Raw genomic sequence first — 15,628 nt, forward strand, 5'->3', positions numbered from 1 at the left:
CACAAGTGCCTTCACAGGCTCTGACTGGAGGGCTTGTTTTATCCACTCTCAAGGCTCTTGGAAAATAGATCTTCTTAGCTTGTTTCCTGCAGGGGGATGTCTCTCTTACTGTCACCAAAGGCTGTTTCTTCTAATTCTACCACTGTGGCCACCTCTGTCCTTAGTTTGGTTCTATAGTCTTCAAACTAGAAACTTGTGAACCCACAGGTACCTGGTCTGTATTTTCTCCTTTATTAAACATTTACAGTGATGGAATTATCTTGAGGTACTGGGTATCAAAGAGGTCTGTCTTTGTGGTCAGCAGAGCTGCTCATAACAGACAGCATCTGTGGCTGCACTTCTGGTACTTGCATGTAGACTGATCCCTTTTATGCATTGTCTGATGGCTTAGGTGGCTGAGGGGAGGGCACAACTGTAGCTTGGCAGCACACAGGGAGGGACCCATGGCTCCAGCTGTATATGTAGGGAGGATGATATTGTCAGGCATAGGTGGGAGAGGAGGTCCTTGGTCTTGTGAAGGCTGGACACCCCAGTGTGAGGGAATTCAAGGGTGGTGAGGTGGGAGTGAGTGGGTGGGTGGAGGCACATCCTCATAGAAGCAGGAGGAGGGGAGATGAGATAGAGGGTGTTGGGGGGAGGGATGGGTAAAGGGGATAACATTGGAAATGTAAATAAATAAAATATTTAAAAAATTGCTATTTCTGTTGTGACTGTAGATTTAAAAGATATTGCAAATCAATAGTTTAATAATATTTCAATTTGTTAGATTTATGGTTAGATTATAAATAAAATAAGTTGGAAATGCTTTTAGAGAAAAAAAGAAACATTAATAAAGAGGTGATTTTTTTTTCTTTGATTGATTGTAACATCCTAGAGGAATATATTCTTTCAGGTAGCATAATGATTTCTTCCGCACCCAGAACTGATAATTTATGCAATGGGTACAGGAGTTATAGGTTGAGTTGATTAGGAACTGTCTAGATTCAAGGACAGCTCAAGTGTTAAACTTTAAAACAAAACCAAAATTGGAGTCTAGCTGCAGAACTCAGACTGGCCTTGAACTGTGTAACTCAGACTGGCCTTGAACTCAGTTCTTTTCCTTCAGTTACAGAAAAGGGGCACCAGGCAGGTTTTGTTGTTGTTTGTTTGGATTTTGTTCTTTGTTTTTGTTTTTTTGATGCTGGAAGATAAACACAGCCCTGCACTAACCCTTCAGGAAACATCATGAACCAGAAGTGAAGCTGCATCATTGTGTTGCCTTGTCTTAATTTTTCACTGTTTCACTTTGTATTCATTAAATCTATATGTGTATAAAACTTGCAATTTTTTTTTAATCTTGCAACTTTATAAGCATTAAAGATATAATAACTTGGGGGCTGGAGAAATGGCTCAGCAGTGAAGAACACTGACTGCCCTTCTAGAGGCCCTGAGTTCAATTCCTAGCAACCACATGGTGGCTCACAACCATCTGTAATGGGATCCGGTACTCTCTTCTGGTGTGTCTGAAGACAGCTACAGTGTACTCATATACATAAAATAAATAAGTAAATCTTTAAATATATGATAACTTTATCAGGAGTTGGTTGTGAAAGTTTTTAGAGAATTCTGTTTTACTTCTGTAGACAGTTCGCTTTCTCCTTTGAACTAGAGTCTGAGTCTTTAAGTTTGGCTAAAATGGATTTGAATGGTGTTAGAGGTTAGGGAGACATGAAGGTTGGTGCCTCCTGGGGTGTGCATTACACGGGAGTGGTGCCACCTTTTGGGTGGCAGTTAAGAGCGTGCTCCTGTTTGTGTTCACACCCTAACATAACTGCCTGCCCCTGATGGAGTGGTGCCTCAGGTGACTTGATTGTAATTTCTGTTTTCACAGAGCCCTTCTGTTTGGCAAACTATCCATCAGCCTTTCACAGCGTCATGTTTAACCCCGTGGAGCCCCGGTTATTGGCCACAGCTAATTCAAAGGAAGGAGTGGGACTGTGGGACATCAGAAAGCCTCAGAGGTAAGGCTCCCTGGCTCATAAAGGCTTCAGACTTGCCCTTCTGCGTTTCTCAGGGAGTAGAACCAGCAGATGTTGCAAGAACATGTGGCAGCTGTGTGACCTCAGTTGGGCTTCTCTTAACATGCCCTGCTTCTTCTCTAAAGCCTAGAAAGTCCGTTCCTAAGCATCAGCCAGATGATGCAGAGTCGTCTTCCTGTGGAGTCCGAAGTTGTAGTCTGGACTCTATGTGGGGTCGTTTCTAGGCATGTATGAAGAGTTGAAAGTCTCTTTCATTCCCTCCCTACTTGCCCAGGGGTTCTGCTTTGGGCGAGTGGGAGAGTGGGGTTGGGGCCGAAGGGGCTAGTGTTCCAAGCTAGGATTTCTTTAGGCCATGGGACATTTCTAGATAGATTTTAGTAGAACTGTAAACTACCAAAATTAAATGGAAATTATGTTATCTATTCGTGTAAGTATAGTTTCTGAGAAAGAAATCTTCATAAGAACTAGTAACTAAGTTAACAGCTAGTACCATGGGATGTTAGGGAGCTGATTTGATTCTCCTGTTTTTTTTTTTTTTTTTTAAATTAAATAAGTACACTGGCAAGTCCACTTCAGGAGTCATTAAAAGTGGTGAGGATACAGTGTATATAGGAGGCTCTTTCATGGTCCGTACATCTTGGGATGAAGGCAGGGCCTCTTTTGGCACTTGTACATAAAACTTGTCTTGTTTATAAAAGCAGTTAACTTCTCTGTAAATTGAATGTGGAGATAAAAATATCTCTCTGTGAAACAATATTGCAGAATGCCATGGAAAGTAAGCAAGGTTCTCACTTATTCAAGGGACCGTTGATGAATCAGGCAGTTAAGTACAGAAGATCATCTTCTTGATTTTCAGTACTGGCTGATCCTCTTCACAGGGCAGTTGAGTTAGAACTGCTGCAGCAGAGGAGTGCCCCTCATGGTGAGCAGGGTTCCCTGAGGCTCCAGGGATGAGGAGATTGCTTCTCACTCTGTTGCACATCCTTTACCCCTCTTGCTTCTCTAACACACACAGCACTAGGCCCTCGCATTGCACCTTTGATTTGTGCCTAAGGAGGGCACTGTCTGCAGAGGACAGCCTCTTAGGGTCAGCATAGTGCTCCCTGCTGTTTCAGTACAATGGCGCTCTCTCTCTCTCTCTCTCTCTCTCTCTCTCTCTCTCTCTCTCTCTCTCTCTCTCTCTCTCTTCTGACCCCCTCCCCGAGACAGGGTTTCTCTGTGTAGCCATGGCTGTCCTGGAGCTCACTCTGTAGACCAGGCTGGCCTCGAACTCAGAAATCCGCCTGCCTCTGCCTCCCCAGTGCTGGGATTAAAGGTGTGCTCCACAACTGCCTGGCATGGTTCTCTCTTAAAAGGCCAAATTTGGACCGAGGATGCCAGCCTCCCCCCAGCTTGCTGTCTGCTCTACTTAGAATTGCAATGCACAGCTAGTAACTGGGGTGGAGCACTGAGGTTGCCTCCAGGAGAAAGCTTGAGTGGTTTATGATGTCACAGCAGTGTCTGAAGAGGAGTGCGTTAGTGTCCCCTGGGATCCCCAGCCAGTTTCCTACTGTGCACTGGATGGGCTCTCGTCCTCTTTCCCCTTGGCTTCTCACTAAATGTGGTTTCTTATATAATTTCTAAGACCTTCAACTTGTTGGTTTGTAGTAGGAGAAGGTGAAAGGATATTTGAGAGCAGTTCCAGGTCCATGTGGAACAGGGGAAGAGGGGGAACAGGGAAAACAGCCTGTAGGAGAGGCCCAGGCCCCTAACTGATGATTACCATTTTATTTGTACAGTAACATATATTGGATTAAGACTTTTATGTAGAAAAGTATAGAAAGAAAAGTATAGAAAGAAAAGAGGAAAAATTCATTTGAATGTACATCAGCTTATTTTTTTCTTAGTCTGTAGTCACTGCCTCTAAAGTCACACTCTAAATACAGTGAACAGTTTGTGTCTTTTTGGAATATACTTTAATGCTGATACCAGTAAGTATACACATCCTATGAATGACGGAAACATGCAATATGTAATAATGCCCATGCTCATGTGTGTGTGAATGCGAATGCATGCATATACACACATTTGTGTTCCACAGTGCATGTGTGGAGGTCCGAGAACAACTTATAGGAGAGAGGACTCTCTCCCTCTACCATATGGGTCTCAGGGATTAAATTATGTCCAGTTTAGAGTAGTATGGGATGTGGGTGAATCTGAGGGGTCTACTCTGAGGGCTGTTGGACACCTAGAGGTATAATCTCCTTAAGAGCATGAATAGGCCCTCCCTTCCTAGCCCAATTTATGGATATTAAGTTGTTGAATAGTTTCTTCTGCCATCTCATAAACCACACTGCTCCAGTTTAGCTTGACGCCTGTGGGTGTACAGCACAGTCATGCTGTTCCACTGCTGCCCTGAAATAAACCATGAGAGGGCTGGGTGCAGAAGAAAATGTTAGCGGTGGGAAGGCCTTGAGTTAGCATCTGCTCTGACCTCCTGAGGGAACTGTAAGGGAGGACACTGACAAGCTTGAGTTCTTCCAATGCCATCTGAAACCTTAAGACACCAGTGTGGACATAGGTGGCACACGTTAGGAGCATGTGACTCAGCTGAGCTATGTCACCCTTCCTTACTAGGGATAACGACAATTATGAGTAATTACTATCTTACTTCTCATGAGGTAGGTTCTTTTTGCTCTCTGTTTTTTTTGAGATAGGGTGTTATAGTCCAGGATGACCTCAAACTTGCTATATAACTAAGAATGGCATTGGACTCATGGTCCTCCTGCCTCTGTCTCATTGCAGGCCTATGGCACCACATGTGACTAGGGTCTAAGTTTTTGCCTTAAAATATCCCTTTTAAAACATGGTTTGTTTTATGTGTATGAATAAGTTTGCTTATGTATATGCACCACTTTGAAAAGTCAGAAGATGTTATGTATTATCAGACCTTTTTTCACAGTAACAGCTAAAACTGAGTCATAGGCTCTTCTTTAACCTTCTTGAGTGTTCAGAGTCCCAGCATTTCTTAAAGGCTTGATATTAATCTTAAGCCCTAAGATGATTTGCCTGGCCTGATAGTTGGGAAGTTTAGCTTTAGGAGTTTAGGTGGTGACTGCAGGGCCATAGGGACGGGAGACTTGCATATAATTGACTAAAAGAGAACTCTACACCCACAAGTATATTTTACATATTCAGACAAGATGTCATTAATTTTTGCTTAGATGGTTTCTGATGAATTTTCACAGCCATCCTCCTCTGTCAATGCCAGCATCCCACGTATGCCATGCTTGGAACAAGGCTGCAGTAGCCTTGGAGCAGTCTTTAGAGCTGAGGTCTTCTACTGTCTAGAGAATTGAGAGAAAGCAAAGCTTTCCCTGCTGTTGCTCTGCCCATCTGACTCCTTCATTGCCTGTTTTAGCTGTCTGCTCACCCACCATCTCCTTCCCTTTCCATCTTTAGTTTCTGTCAGGAACTGCTGGTTGATGTCAGGTAGCCATCCCTAGTTTTGACAAGGGTAATAGGGAAGTGGTTCTTTCTCTCTTAATAATAAAACTAGGCAAGTCAGGAATTCCTATAAGATTTACCATATGAGATGATATCTTAGGTATTGTGTAAATGACATGTGAGGTGGGCAAGTACAAATTTCTAATTGTGTGGTTGGTTTTCTCAACTTGACACAAACCTAAACTTCTCTGGGAAGAAGGAATCTCAGTTAAGGAGTTGCCTCCATCAGATTGGCATGTTGGCATGTCTGTGGGACATTTTCTTGATTGCTGACTGAGTGAGCTAGCCCACTGGGGTGGTGCCATCCTGTGGCATCCTGAGAAGAGGTATAAGAAAGGTATCCTGGGAGCAATCCAGTAAGGAGCATTCTTCTGTGGTTTCTGCTTCAGCTCCCGCTTCTAGGTTCCTCCCTGGCTTCTCTTGCTGATGGTCTATAACCTGTAAGCCAAATAAACCCTTTCTTCCCCAAGTTACTTTTGGTCAGTTTTTTATTACAACAGAAAGGCAAATCAGGACACAACTCTCAGAGGAAATTGCTCTTAGGAACCTGGTCTGGCTCTTGAGATCACTAGGTTAAAGTGTCTGCTCTTTGAGACCTGTGCCAATCCTACTTCAGACCAAAATAAATATTAACTTCTTGCAGTGGGTACCATTGGTATTTAGGTTAAAACTACTCAAAATCATGATCTGCTTGAAGTATCCCCCACTCATCTCTCTTCTCCTTTTACCTCTCTTAAGCTATGGTCTTCTTTTTACTTTCTTTGCCTTTTTCCCTCTGTCTACCTTTCTTTCCTCTCCTTCTCCTAGGTAGATCAATCAGTTTTATCACATTTAATTTTAGTTAATCAATACTTGTTTCATTTGTCTCTATTAATTTTCCTTCTTTTAATTTCCACTATTTTCTTTCTTTTGTTTTCCCAGGAGCAGGTTTAATGTGTTTTCTCTTCTTTTGTTTTGCTTGGTAATTTAGTTTCTTGATTTTAACTTTTCTGAACCAGCCAAACAATTTCTGCTATATTGTGCTGGAGGGTTCCTCATACCATCATAAATGTTAGAACCTGGTGTCAACATCAAAGCTTTTGATATTTGTTGCAGCTTGAAAGAATGAGGTTCCCTTAACCTTGACCTCAGAATACAAGGCTATTAGAATAGACAAAGAATTTGAGACAGAGTCTTTCTATGTTGCTCTGGCTGTCCTGGAATTCACAATATTGACCAGAGATCTGTTTGCTTCTGGCTCCATTTTCTAAATGCTGGAATTAAGGGCATGCCAGCATGCCTAATGAAGTTGTCTGATTTCAATTCCCCCCCCCACATTCTCCTCTCCCCTCCCCGCCCCTCCCCTCTCCTCTTTTCAATCTCCCTCCCCCTCCATCTCACTCCTCCCTCCCCCTCCCCCTCTCCTTGTCTCAGTATTTTATTGTTATTTATTTATGTGTATCTGTCTGTATATGAGTGAAGATCATCCGATCTCTGGAGTCACAGGCAGTTGTGAGCTTTCAGATGTGGGTGCTGGGAATCAAACTTAGGTCCTCTGGAAGAACAGTATGTGCTATTAACCACTGAACTATCTCTCCAGGCCCAAGCCAGATTGCTTAAATAGCAGTTAGACGCCTCTGGTCCCCTAAGCACTTGAGCCCACATGCACATACACACATTCACTCTTATGTGCTTTTCCCCCAAAAGACCTCTAAAAGTACTATATGTAAAAGAAAAACATTACTAAGGCCCAGTGCTATGGTGCACAATTTAATCTCAGCCCTCAGAAGGCAGAGGCAGGCTGATCTCTGAGTTCAAGGGCAGCCTGGTCTACAGAGTTAGTTCAGGACAGCCAGGGCTACACAGATACAAATATACAAAATACAAAACAGAAATAAGGAAAACATCACTAAATTGGATTTTATTAAAATTAAGGACCGCTGTTCTTCAAAAATAGTATCACATCTCTGAAAAGATAAGCCAAGGACAGGTACTATATTTGTAATACATTTACTAAATAAGAATTCATATCCAGAGTATAGAAAAGTATGCATCTATAAAAGATAGAGTTCCGTTTTTAAGTAATTTTACTTTTTTATTTCTTTTTGAATGTATATAGGTATTTTGCCTACATGAATGTCTGCAAGCTATATGTGTGTCTGGTGTCCCAAGAGGTCAGGAGAATATATCGGACTCCCTGGAAAATGGAGTTACATATAGTTGTAAGCTGTGGGTGCTAGTATGTTAGGGGGGCTAGGAATCTAACCCAGGACCTCTGGAAAGGGAACCAGTGTTCTTAACCATTGAGCTAGCCCTCCAGTCCTTGAGTTCCATTCTTTAAATGTTTTATCAAATAAGGTAACCAAACAGACAATAGTTTTGAAAGTTTAAACTTTCTGGCTCACAACTGGACATGAGAGGTGGAAACAAAGATGATCAGGAATTAAAGGTCTTCTTTACCTGAATGGCAAGTTCAAGGCCAGCCTGAAGTTAATGAGACTGTTAAAGAAGGAAGGAAGGAAAGTTAAAGGTTAAAGCGTTTTAACTTCATTACTCATGAGGTAACTGAAAATGATTGGAAAAGACTGATAGTGTTGACCGGACTGTGAGACTAAGGAAGCCATCGTACTTTAGGAAACTCTAATAGGTACTGCTGTCAGGGGAAACGGTCAGTGGCTGCTGAGGCTAAACGGATGGCCTCGCAACCTCACTCCTAGAGATATGATTGTGTCTTCCCACTGAGGATAAATACAGGAGTATCGCAGCTGCTTTATTTGTAGTAGACAAAAGCTGAAACAAGTCTAAATGTCCACTGAAGGAAAGTGGAAGAGCAGATTGGACAGTAGCCATATAATAAAACACTGGGCAAACATGGAAAGAACACTTGTTGATACTAACACACATGTAGACGTGAGTGAGCCTCATGGCTATAATTTTGAGTGAAAGAAGACAGCCACAAAGGAACTTGTCCTCGTGTAAGGACAGGCAGATTATTGGTGGTAGAACAGTGGTATCTCAGGGTAGGATATTGACTGAGCTTGAAGTCATGTCTTGATCTGGGTGTGGTTCATTGGTGTATACTTACGAAATAACGTACTTAACTCTGTACATGTAGAGTTAGTGCATAGTACTATGTCATGTTGACTGTTGTGTGTGAGTGTTCGGTGCTGAGGATCAGCTCTTGTTGGTCAAATTCACTGCGGCGGCGGTCGGCGGGTGGGTGGCACAATAGACATGAGAACGTTCGGTTCCAAAACTTTATTGCTCATGGCGAATGTAGATGGTGTATGCACCTCCATCCAAGCCAGAGGGGAGCTGGCTTAAATAGGGAGGGGGAAAAGAGGAGGGACTGGGAAGGAATAACTTAATTTAGCCATGCGCCCCTTCCCCCTTTTTAGGTAACTCACGAATATGGAAATCTTGAGGCAGAAGCCTGTTAGTCATGCCCCCTACCTGTAACTGTAGATGGTGCCGCAAAACCTCCAAACGTATCTGCAAGGCACAGGTTAATGGGGATGTGGGCCACATGGAGGAGTCTGGAATCCGGGGGCATGGGGAGATACCACGTGGGCGTGGGGTGCCGTCTCTCACAGGCCATGGTTCTGTTGGGTCTCTGGCTATCTCAAACATAGTGCTCTACCGGGGAGACCAAATCATCCCTTCATGACCCTACAAGCTCTAGGGCACCACACTGCATAAACATGCTACCAGGGAGGTACATCCCTAGCTTATCTAGGGAGAATACGTTTGACCAAAAGGAATTCAAACTGGAAGCTGCAAACCCAACCATGTAGACAAAGGAGAAAATGCCTTTGTCTGCAGAAGGCAGCGGTCCTACATGAATATGGAGGTCTCTGTCTGACTTAGAGTAGCTGGCTAAGTCTGATCGTTCACCTCCATACAACTTTTAGACTGTCACTCTACTTACTGTTTTCCTTATTAGTTTGTTCAGTCTCCCTGCTGATTAAGTAAACACAAAGGAAACCACATGAACTTACTACTCTGTTTAAAAAAAAAAGAAGGGCTGGAGAGATGGCTCAGTGGTTAAGAGCACTGACTGCTCTTCCAGAGGCCCTGAGTTCATTTCCCAGCAACCACATGGTGGCTCACAACCATCTGTAATGAGATCGGATGCCCTCTTCTGGTGTGTCTGAAGACAGCTAAAGTGTACTCATATACATAAAATAAATAAATCTTTTTTTAAAAAAAAGGAAAAAAATCCAAGATTGCTGTTATTTCATTGAGAATTTACCTTATTCCCTGTGAGTCCAGTGCTCATAACAGCTTCATTAGCTGTATAGAGAGGTGACTTGAAGGGACAAAGAGAGAACAGGATTAGGAGGACCCAGAAAAGCAGGCATCCTCGTTGATTAGCTTTAGTCAGAGGTTAGCTAGTTAGCTCCTCTTCCTTTTCCTTCCCTCTCTTCCCTCTTCTTTCTTCTCTCTTATTTTCTTTGTATTTTGAGACAAGTATCACTGTGGAGCCCAAGATAGCCTTAATACCTGGCAGTCCTCCTGTGTCACCCTTCCACGTGCTCACTACAAGCGTGAGCCCGACACCTGGCTTAGCTAGTCTGTCTCTTTCCCTCTCCTCTTTACCAGTTAACACATACGTGTCCCACCTACCAGCACACTTAAACGCCTACTTTCTCCCCGGTACTCTTCCATTCTTCGTTGCTTTTATTAATGCTGTCCTTACTCCATCTCACCTTCTCGCAGTCGCTGTCCACACTGGCTCTTCACTTGACATTTTGTGTTTAGAGCAGATCCTTAAACATTTTTTTTGCTGTTGTCTTATAGCTCACTTGGGTTATCTTTGTTCATATTTATATACCCAGAACATATATTATGTATGTAGTATGCTATAAATGTAAATATTTTTGAATGAATAACCTATTACACTAGATTAAAAAAGAAAAGAACTGCTTAAGCACTTTGTCCTTCTGTGCAGTCTTTCTTCTTCCTAAATACAAACACTCACACGGTAATTTGTCCTTTTTTCTTTTTTGATTTATTAAAAATTTTGTTTTATAGGTATGGGTGTTTTGTTTGCATGTGCATCATGTGTGTGCCTACTGCCTGTACAGGTCAGAAGAGGTCATTGGATCCCCTAGAACTAGATTTACTGGTGGTTGTGAGCCACCATATGGATGCTGGAAATCAAATTCAGGTCCTCCATAAAAGCAGCCAGTGCTCCTAAGTGCTGACCCATCCCTCCATCCCCTCCTTTCTGATTTTCGTTACAGGGTCTTGTTTTGTAACATGGACTGACCTGGACCTCGTAGTCCTCGTGCTCCAGCCTCCCAAGTACTAGAACTACAATTGACCTGCCACATACCGCTCTCCCTGGTCTTCATCCAGTTAATTCCTAGCCTCCAAGGTCAAGTCATAGCTCCTCAGGGAAAACTCTCTCAATAGACCTCCCTGTCAGATTCTTAAAAGCCCACTCCTTGTGTTCTCAGCACCTACCATGGTGTTGCCACAAAGTATGTATCTAGTGAGTCGAATTTCCTCTTACTCTGAAGGGATTTTACTAAGTGACTCTGTTTTGTCCTCAGTGAAACCAGCTGCTGTCCTTTCCCATGTACAAGGATTACTACACAGAAAGAGGCATGTTAACCTGCTCTATATAGTTCTTGATTTCTTTTTCCCTGAATTTTAAAGGACAGGAACCATGTTATATGCATCTTTAATCTCTAGTGCATAGCATAGAATTTGGGATATTATGGGAACTTAGTAAATGTTGAATGAATGCATAAAACTATATTCAAACCTAAATAGTTTGTTTTCAGTGTTCTTTTTAGGACTTGAGTGGGATTAAGACTATGTAATCTAATCTTCTTGTCTTAGCATCTTCAGCCTAGCAGTCTGTACCTTCAAAGTGTAATAACAGTGACCTTAGTGGGAGGTACACACATTCTTGTTGGGCTTTGAGTGTAAGAGACAAGCCAGGTATTCTACTAAAGTTGCTTTCTAGCTTTAAGGCACAAGGTGGCACTGTGAAATCAGTTTTGCTCATTGGTGGACTCCAGGCTCACATGTCTTCTAGACGTCATGATTTTCAAACATCAGGTTGCTTGGTTTAAGTGCTCTTTAATGAAATCTGTGCCCAGAGATTGAACTGTTGGTCTAGAGTAGTGGTTCTCAACCTTCCTAATGCTGCACCCCAACCATAAGATAATTTCCGTTGCTACTTCACAACTATAATTTTGCTGCTGTTATGAATTGTAATGTAAATGTTTTTGGAGATAGAGGTTTACCAAAGGGGTTGCAACCTACAGTTTAAGAACCACTGGTCTAGAACGAGACCTATGAGCTGCTGGTTTTAAGTAAATATTCTGTAAGCCATTTTAGCAACTTGGCTTTTCTCCAGCAGTGGAAGGTGCCTATGGTTATCTAGAGAGGTTGGATTTGCTTCTAAGTTCACAGACCTAAGGCCTGTGGGCTTTAGGTCAGAGGACAGCACTGTGAAGTAGGTTTCTCGTCCTTGCCTCCTTGGGCTCCAGGGATCCACCTCAGACTATCAGGCTTACCCAGCAGTACTTGCTCCCTTAGCCAAGTACTTGCTCCCTCTATTGTGTCTGTCTTTTTAAAGACTTACTTTATGTGTGTGAGTGTTTTGCCTATAAGTACCACTTGCATGGCTGATGCTGGCTTTGGTGGAGGCAAGAAGAGGACATTGATCCTCTGGAACTAGAGTTTTATGTCCTTGTTTGTGAGCCACCTTGTGGGTATTGGAAATAATAAAAATAATAAAATTTTAAAAATTAAAAGTATAGAAACAAGGAAGTTTAGTTGCAAGTTCTTTTGATAACAATTGGGATGGCCATACAGAATTTATTAAATAACAAAAATAAGTAAAATAGAAAGTTGTCACATTGCATATAATGGTGATTTGGGTACATAAATTTGGATGTACTGGGAAGCAGCATAAAATGCATGTATTACAAAGATATAAAAATATCTGGAAACCATGGTGCAGCAATCACACTCTCAGCCAGAGCAACTGAGTGGCTTTTCAAGATTATTCTTGGTGAGTGGCTTCTGTATGAAGTGCATCTCCTCCTGCATCATCTGTTGAGAACCGCACTAGCCCCATGTTCGGATGCCAAAAAATGTCTTGGCCTGAGCAAAATGTTGAGGCCTGGGCTGTCCCTGTTCGGGCAGCCAAAAATGTTGAGGCCCTCTCCACTCCACGCTTGGCGGCCACTGTTTCCCAGCCCAAGCTGCCGCTCCGGTCCTCGGGTCGGGGTTCAGCAAGAGAGAGAGTGAGGACGGACTCGAAGAGTGGAGACCAGACAGAGTGTGATTCAATCCCGTTTATTCTTCAGTCTCTCTTCTTAGTCTAAGTCCCAAGTCCTAAGTTCCTAGTTCCTAGTTCCTAGTTGTACTCCATGAAGTGTCTGATTCTCTCATCCATAGTCTGATTCTCTACTGTCTGCCTCTGCCTTTTATATGTCTCACTTCTAAGCCATGTCTCTAAGTCACACCTTTAATCATGCCCTTAGGTCTTGTCTCTAAATCTGATCTCTAGGTCACACTCTTAAGTCACACACCTTTAATCTCACACACCTTTAATCTCAAGGTATCTAAACCAAGATTATCGGAGTGTGCTCAGCTGTTGTAGGCTATTGTAATCCAAGTCTCATGTCAGGGTATATGGCTCAAGATGGCTGCAAAGCTGATAGCCGCTTTCTGCTAAAAGTCGGCTCCCAACAATCAATCATCTGTCTCATTGGCCATACTCTGTGACCTCCCTGTCTTCTATTTTCAGGGGTTTCCCCCTAAAAGTTCTCAGAAGCTCTCAAATTGTGGCTATTGTTTTCTGATCCTTTCCTGCTTGGGGTCTTCCAGCCCCCTCCCTCTCTTGCTTCTTTCATTCTGTGGTCACCCAGCACTATGTGCGCACATCCTGACTATCCACCTTCAGGTCTTCACATCTTCCTCCCTGCTCTAATACCATCCCCGTTGCTAGTAGCAACTTCCATATCAACCTCCTTCCTCTCTCTCCCTCTCTCCCTGCTTACCATTATCCACTGACTAGTCTTCCCCTAGCTTTTACCCTAAGGTCAGGGCTGATGCTCTGTGGAACAGATCACACACCTGGTCTCTGTTTCACAAAGCTCTGGCTTGATTTTCATTTCATTGAGATTGTGATCTTTGTTCACCTAGCTCATCCCCTTTCCAAAATGGAATCGTGTTTCTGAAAGGTCTCCAGTAAAAACTTTTGTTTGTTCTTTGACAACTTCATACATGTATATAATGTATTCTGATCATGTTCAGCCCCACATTGTCCTCTTATCCCATCCACTGCTGCTCAGCCTTTCACCCCAGCAGGTCCCTGCCTGCCTGCCTGCCTGCCTGCCTGCCTGCCTGCCTGCCTGCGTTACCTCCCTCACTCCCTCACTCCCTTCCTCCCTCCCACTGTAAAAAGATTCTCTGACCAAGGAGGAGAGCAGTGATCACCTATGGATATAAATATAAATATAAATATAAATATAAATATAAATATAAATATTTAGAACTGTTAAGATGTCTCAGAGGGTCTAGTCACTTGCCACAAAGCCTAACGATCTGAGTGAGTTCGGTCTCCAGGATGCCAGATGGTGGGAGGAGAACTGATTCCCACATTTAAGCACCATACGTATGCACACGCACGCGCACACACACACACAAACATGCACACTTGCACGCATACATGTCGACAGAGGAGAGAAAATGTAGTGCTCATAAATACTTAAAAGGCCATTTAACAACATAACCATTGAGCAAACAGCAGTAACATGTTCTTCCCTAGAGTCTATGATATTCCCAGCCATGATCCTTTAACCAAATTTATAATACGAGGAATAGATTGCCTCCTGTGAGTGTGGCCTCAGATTCAGTGAGACTGTGGTTGCTCACCTCCATAACAGGTTTCTCCTGCACCAGTAGGCACGTCTTGCCTGGGAGACTGGTATTTTTGGTATAGCATGCGGAGTCCCCTGCTGGTAAAATATTTTGATGGTGTTTCTTCTCTGGCAGCCTGCATAGCATCTTTCAGCACTATGAAAGCTAGCATCTCAGTTCAAGCTTGACTTCTCTGTCCTGCACCCAAGCTAGGAATATGTTATAGTGAACATATGGTGTTTGGGGGGCCTGGGTTACCACACTCAGAATATTTTCTAATTCCATACATTTTCCTGCAAATTTTATAATTTCACTTGTCTTTACGAATATGAATGAATAAAATTGATTGTGTATAGATACCACGTTTTTATTTTCCATCAGTTGATAGACATCTAGACTGACTCCATTTCCCAGTTATTCTGAACAGAACAGCAATGAACATGGTTGTATGTATTTCAGTAGTAGAGTCCTTTGGATGTGTAGCCAAGAGTGGCAAAGCCGAGTCATATGGAAACCTACATTTTAAAATGTTCTAGGTGACCTTTAATCCCAGCACTGTGGAGGCAGAGGATCTCTGTGGATCTCTGTGAGTTTGAGGCCAATCTAGTCTACAGTATAAATTATGGAACAATCAGGACTCTGTAGAGAGAAAGACTGTTTCAAAACAAGCAAAAAATTTTCAATTAAAAAAAAAATCCTCTCTCTAGCTCCTAACAGGATCCTGACATGTAACCTGTGCTAACCTTCAAGTGATATCTTTTGAGTTTTGGAATTATAGGTGTACGCCATTATGCTTGGTCTCTGGATGACTTTGTATGTGTGATAGGAGAGGGCGGGTGTGTGGATTTGTACACTGGAGGCCAGAAGAGGGTATTAGATCCCCTGGAGCCAAAGTTGTAGGTGGTTGTGAACCATCCAACCTGTGTGGTGAGAACCAAACTCAAGTCCTCTGGAAGAGTAGTGCATGCTCTTAACCACTGAGCCATTTTAGACCTGAAATATAGGTCTAAAATAACTGTATCCTGACTATGAAGACAAACTGTTTATAAGCCTTTTCTCCTGACAAAATAGATCATTCCTTATTCTCACTGCAAGTGGCCAGCTGCATAAACTCCTGCTGAGATGTAAGGTACCCATCCATCTTCTGGAAGGAATCACATTCTGTTCTCTATTAAGTACTTCTAACCACAGCAGGTTCTTGTGCACTCTCCTGGGTTGAGAGATTAATATTCCTACCCAGAAATGCAGGAAGAAGA

At 42.8% G+C, this 15,628-nt stretch overlaps 1 protein-coding gene and 1 non-coding gene across 3 annotated transcripts in view; both read left to right on the forward strand.

Moving 5' to 3' along the window:
* Dcaf5 (DDB1 and CUL4 associated factor 5) overlaps positions 1-15,628 on the forward strand; it is a 94,073-nt gene that overhangs the window by 31,043 nt on the left and 47,402 nt on the right. For both annotated transcript variants that reach the window (XM_076921845.1, XM_076921846.1), the window contains exon 5: positions 1,871-2,000. In XM_076921845.1, the coding sequence (XP_076777960.1) occupies positions 1,871-2,000 (130 nt within the window). The remainder of the gene's footprint in view (positions 1-1,870; positions 2,001-15,628) is intronic.
* Positions 9,250-9,388, forward strand: LOC143437185 (small Cajal body-specific RNA 3). The gene has a single exon (XR_013106800.1).

The sequence above is a fragment of the Arvicanthis niloticus genome, chromosome 23 (assembly GCF_011762505.2).
Source record: "Arvicanthis niloticus isolate mArvNil1 chromosome 23, mArvNil1.pat.X, whole genome shotgun sequence".
In the NCBI taxonomy this organism is placed as follows: Eukaryota; Metazoa; Chordata; class Mammalia; order Rodentia; family Muridae; genus Arvicanthis; species Arvicanthis niloticus.